Here is a 5,000-nt window from a genome sequence, read left to right on the forward strand (position 1 = left end):
AGAGCAACCATCCCAGCTGATCGGTGCCGGTGATGGCGCAGGTGGCGAGGAGGCGATGGATGAGGATGAGGCAATGGCGTCGGCGCTACCGGAGCCTGCGAAGTAAGTTTCGTTTCTCCTTTACCCCCCAGGATCTTACTTTGCATTTATTATGCAGCGAATAACGGTAACGGGGCACAGCAATGAAGTCCGAGACAATATCAACTCTTTCAAGTAATTTATCCAAAACCCGTTACCGTTACGACCGTTTCTTGTCTGTCTGTTTTTGGCTATCAATAAATTAGCTTCTCGGTTAATACCACACTTCTCATTGCTTTGCCTCCGTGACGCTTTTGTGCGTATTGGCGATACACGCAACAAAAGATCACAAGGATCGAGGATTGGCAATAATTGAAATATGATTTTCTCAATATTTTCCCAGGATCATTGCACAGGAACCGGCCGCTGCACCTAGGGTGATCCGCCCGAAGGGACCGTTCAAGCTGGACGAAAATGTGATAGCGGATATCGAGCGCAACTGGGTTCGGGCCGACGACCTTGGCAGAACCGTACTAAACCCGATGGATGATTCCTTCATATACGACGAGCTGAGGGTGATTCCTGTGAACGGCGTGGCGTATCCGCCGGAAAAGTTCCAGCAGCTAATCACCCGCAATCACCTCGCCACGGGTGGTGCGGGCGGTCCTGGTAGCTCTCCAGTGCACATTCAACACACCGTTGGCTCTGCATCCGCGATCCGTAGCTCGTTTGAAGGCAGCGGAATTGTGGCGGCCGTGAAAACGAAATCTTCTCCCGCGGCTGAGCCCAGGTAATGAGCGAGCGATTTCGCGAGTGTGTGGAGTTGAACTCGTTTTAACTAACGTTCTTCTTTTCGGGTCTATGTAGTATAATTGATGAACTACCAAAGGTACCGGACCAGAATCTGATGCGTATAATTCGTGGCATCGGGAATAATGACATTTATGCGGCGCACGCGGCGCTGAACGAGCTTTCCGATATCATGCAATTGCCCGAAAAACAGGCCGTCCTGCGAGGCTACGAGGAGGTGTATGTACAGAGCGTGCTGCAACAGTTTAAGGTATGGTTGTAGTGCAAGGGACTACATTGTCGTTGGCGGAGATGTTAATGATTCACCGATCTGTTACAGAACATCCAGCAGAAACCCCTCGTCGATTCGATGAGCCTCTACCACCCCCTGCTACACAGCATTTTCCTATTTTTCGCCTCGAAATCGCTCGGTAAGCACCTGTCGACCGCAACGATCAAGGGTCTCATGACCGTGTTGCTGAATCTGATGGCTGACAATCGCCTTGCGACCGGCAACGACGATGCGACGTTTGTGAAGGTTGTGAACGGGACTTGCCTGAGGATACTGGACCGGACCAACTTCACGAACATGAACTGCGCTCTGATACGGCTGCTTAAGGAATCGTGCCAGACCAGCTGCCTGCCCAAGTTCACCGAACTGCAGATGAAATGCATCTGGCGCAACGTGAAGGTGCTCCCGGATCGGCTGGCCGAGCTGGACTACGAGGCGGTGTTGCTGGAGGTGCACGAATTTTTGCTCGTGTTGCCGCCCTCCTGGTGGCAAGGTCGACCGACCGATATGCCTCTGCGCACTGTAAAGACGATCGTGCACAATTTGACCAAAATTAAAGGCAACTCGATACTGCAGCACCTCAACACGATACCGACCCACTCGGAGCTGCACTCGTATGTGTTGCGTATCCTAAAGAACATCAACAAAGACTCGGGCACTGGTACGGCAGCATCCGCTAATACTAGTGGTACTGGAGTGTCCGTGCAACAGAATGTCCTAAACAGTGATAACAACAATCACGGTCCGCGTAGTATGATGTTGGTGATGGGAGGCGGAGGAGATGGAAATGGTGATGCGACCGGTGGTGCCGAATATCAGAAGTACATCACAACGGACCCCAGCACAGCGGCTGCGGAAGGTAATTTACCACAGAATATTGGACACGATAGCCCATTTCTATAATGCTTCTTTTCTGCACTTCTACTTCCTACAGGCGGCACACAGAATAAACAGAATCCCGACTATTGGATGGACAAACTGAGTACCATGCTGGTAAGTGATCGTTAATAAGCTCTTCTAATATTATTCGATTAGAATTTTGTGCCGCTTCATTTAAGAATTTATCGTCTATTCATGAATATTTAATTGTCTCCTATCTCTACCCAACTATCCGGTTACAGTTTCGTCGGAAGAGGGTCGATAAATGAAGCTTAAATTGCATGTTTCCTGCGAGATTGGTGTAGTAGTCGCTACTTTTTTACATTTATTTGCTAGAAGTTTACTATTCGAGGTTCCGTGTTAAAAATAAACGCACGCTTAATAGAACCATATAAGAGCCCGTATGTCAGATGGTTTCAATTTGGGGTATATTTCATTTTTTTTTTTAGAAAAAATCATCAGTTAATAGCGGCCAACATCATCCCCATCTGCGCGGCTCCAGTGCAATGCTGGTCGGTGCAACCGGTACGCCGTCACATTTGATGGATGGTTCGCCAACCGGGGTGTCGGTACCAGCGGGTTCAGGCATTACTGATGAAAACCTGAATCTCAATCAGCAACACGCCGCCAAGTTCGCACTGAGGCGTGGTCTTGACGAAGGTGTCTACACCGGCGCTCCCCTGAGCAGTACCGGAACGACTTCGCAGCGACGGGAACTCTTACAGCAGAAACTTGAGCAGCTCAAGCAGCATAAATAGCTGGCAGCGAAAGCGGATGTAGTATGTAGCGTGGAGAAGGACAGTGAGTTTGAGTAGGGGAACCATCAAACGTACTATTTCCTCCAACCCCCGCGTGTTCCGTTTTGCAAAACATTTTACTCGTGTTGTACTGGCTGGTTCACGTTTGTTTTGCGTTATGCTATGATCACACCGTATCGTTAGTCATTTAAGACCGGTCTCTCTGCGTATCTCTCTCACACTCCATTAATACTCATCAGGTATTCAAGCAAAACACACCAACAGTGTACAAGCAAACAAATTCCAAACAGTGGTGTGAATCCGCATGAAATCTAACAGTTTATTTGTTCGGGCATACCTTAAGAAGACATCAGCTAGGGCCCAGCCCAGTTGAGTAGAACTTGGACTTGTTGTAGAGGGTGCGCAAGAGAGGATTCTCCTCGTGGCAGATGGCATCCCGAATCGCACAGACATTTTAGCCCTTGTCACTGACTGATTAATCGTTTTTTTTTAAATCGTTTTGCTTGTTAACATTTACCAACATAACTCTCTACACATGTCATCAGCGCATCATCTTCATCGCACGTTATTCTTGTGTTTTGTCTTAGAGGCATCTGCATCTGTGCCTACTACCCATCCCTTCCCACTGTCGGTGGCTGCAACTTTGGGGCCCCTACGTGGAACTACGTGAAACTACGTGTTTTCGTTTTAACTTATTATAGCTAGTAGAGTGCGAATTAATATCGAATAGAAAGAGGCACAGGATGAGTGAAGCTATATAGACATACCCAGAATAATTTACCTCCTTTTTGAATAACGGACTTAAACTGTGGATGGTAAATGTGTGGTTTAAGTTTTGTTCGGTATGTTTAGCTGTGTGTTCTCACTATCGAGACTGATTTCGCGCGTCTTGATGCTCCTCTATCCAACGCTAGTTAGCAGCAGAGAGTCTCGAATCAGTTTGAAAAGACATAAATACACACACACAAAGACACAGACGACATACTGACTCGAAAGAAAACGCAGGTTATTAGGCTTATGTAGAAGAAGAAGGTAAACTCAAATATCTAACTAGCACAGATTGTTCGGCATGTTTGTTTTTTTAATGTGCTTACTCAACTCGTTTTACCCACACAGTACTGACGGGTCGAAGACTCGTGATCGTTACGGTATTATATCAACCATCAGGGCAACAGAACTAGTAGAGGGGAAGATAACGGGGAGAAAATCTTCTGCTTTGTTATGTTTCGTTATTTCGAGAATTCTCTGCCCTCTGCGCCTTCCCCAAAATACGCAAGGTGTGTTGTTGTTTACCACGGGTAACCACTACCGCCACCGAGGTGCAGTTTGTAGATCGAATTGTTGCCGTTCCTCAGTTGCGGTCGTTTTTGCGGATTGGATTGCAGTTTGGTAGTAGCAAAATTCGTAAAATTAAATACAATAGTATAAAATGATTAAGGACACGCTAATGATGGCTCCCACTTGCCCCTCCCCCCCCCCCCCCCGCACACTACGGAAAGGCAGGGAAAGAAGAGATCATGAACTCGGTTTATATACAGGATCCGGGGGAGAAAACGATGTTACGGATACATGGCGCAGCGGTCACTCCCCTAACTAAAAACAATTGCTTAACCTGAGGAAAATAAAACCACAACTATATTTAAATGACATTAATTCATTTCAAACGATTGGTGTTTGCTTTATTTTCTTTCTTCTTTGTCCGGAAAGCATCGTGGAAACGGTGGACGACAACCGTTTGTTGTACCTATAGACGTCGATAGGAACCATAAATGTTGCACTTTTTTGCATTAGTAATTAATGGTAACGAGTTCATTGTACGACATTGTTATTGCTTGTACGGTCTCAATCCTCTGAACCTGTAGGTTCTATTTCTGTCAGTTAAAAGCTTCAATTGTTTGGAGCATCCTGCACGTGTATTCATCAAAAATAGAGAATCGCATGATCGTGATCTATGTACGATCGCGTTTCCTTCTACATTTGTACGATCGTTTCTAGTTGTCTTGTGCAAATATTAACTCCAGCGATAGAGCAGATTTATCAGAAGAAAAAGGTTGGTTTATCAACAGAAGTTTTGAGGAAATATCATTTTGTAGATTAAAGTTTACAATCTTTGTAATGGTTCACATACGCTAATACGAAAAAATATCACATTGAAATGAGTAGTTCTTCTCCTGTGAGAACTGAAGCCAATGGTGAAGCATGTGTAATGAGCCTTCGCAGGATACCAATTGTGCAATATACGCTAGGCTCTAGTTGCTTGAGTA

The 5,000-nt window shown here is 46.0% G+C and overlaps 3 protein-coding genes across 4 annotated transcripts in view; 2 read left to right on the top strand and 1 right to left on the bottom strand.

Annotated features, from left to right (window-relative positions):
* Positions 1 to 4,419, top strand: part of LOC125955884 (protein mini spindles) — a 10,969-nt gene extending 6,550 nt beyond the window's left edge. For both annotated transcript variants that reach the window (XM_049687183.1, XM_049687184.1), the window contains exons 3-8: positions 1 to 102; positions 422 to 808; positions 886 to 1,078; positions 1,148 to 1,958; positions 2,034 to 2,092; positions 2,428 to 4,419. The exon at positions 1 to 102 is cut by the window's left edge and continues 3,422 nt beyond it. In XM_049687183.1, coding sequence (XP_049543140.1) covers positions 1 to 102; positions 422 to 808; positions 886 to 1,078; positions 1,148 to 1,958; positions 2,034 to 2,092; positions 2,428 to 2,736 — 1,861 coding nt within the window. In that variant the 3' untranslated portion in view covers positions 2,737 to 4,419. The remainder of the gene's footprint in view (positions 103 to 421; positions 809 to 885; positions 1,079 to 1,147; positions 1,959 to 2,033; positions 2,093 to 2,427) is intronic.
* Positions 1 to 5,000, top strand: part of LOC125955935 (AT-rich interactive domain-containing protein 1B-like) — a 42,110-nt gene that overhangs the window by 20,854 nt on the left and 16,256 nt on the right. The window lies entirely within an intron of this gene.
* Positions 4,946 to 5,000, bottom strand: part of LOC125955888 (NACHT and WD repeat domain-containing protein 2) — an 8,086-nt gene continuing 8,031 nt past the window's right edge. The window contains exon 11 of the mRNA XM_049687191.1: positions 4,946 to 5,000. This exon is cut by the window's right edge and continues 249 nt beyond it. The gene's annotated coding sequence lies outside the window, so the exon portion shown is untranslated.

The sequence above is a fragment of the Anopheles darlingi genome, chromosome 3 (genome assembly GCF_943734745.1).
Source record: "Anopheles darlingi chromosome 3, idAnoDarlMG_H_01, whole genome shotgun sequence".
Classification (NCBI taxonomy): domain Eukaryota; kingdom Metazoa; phylum Arthropoda; class Insecta; order Diptera; family Culicidae; genus Anopheles; species Anopheles darlingi.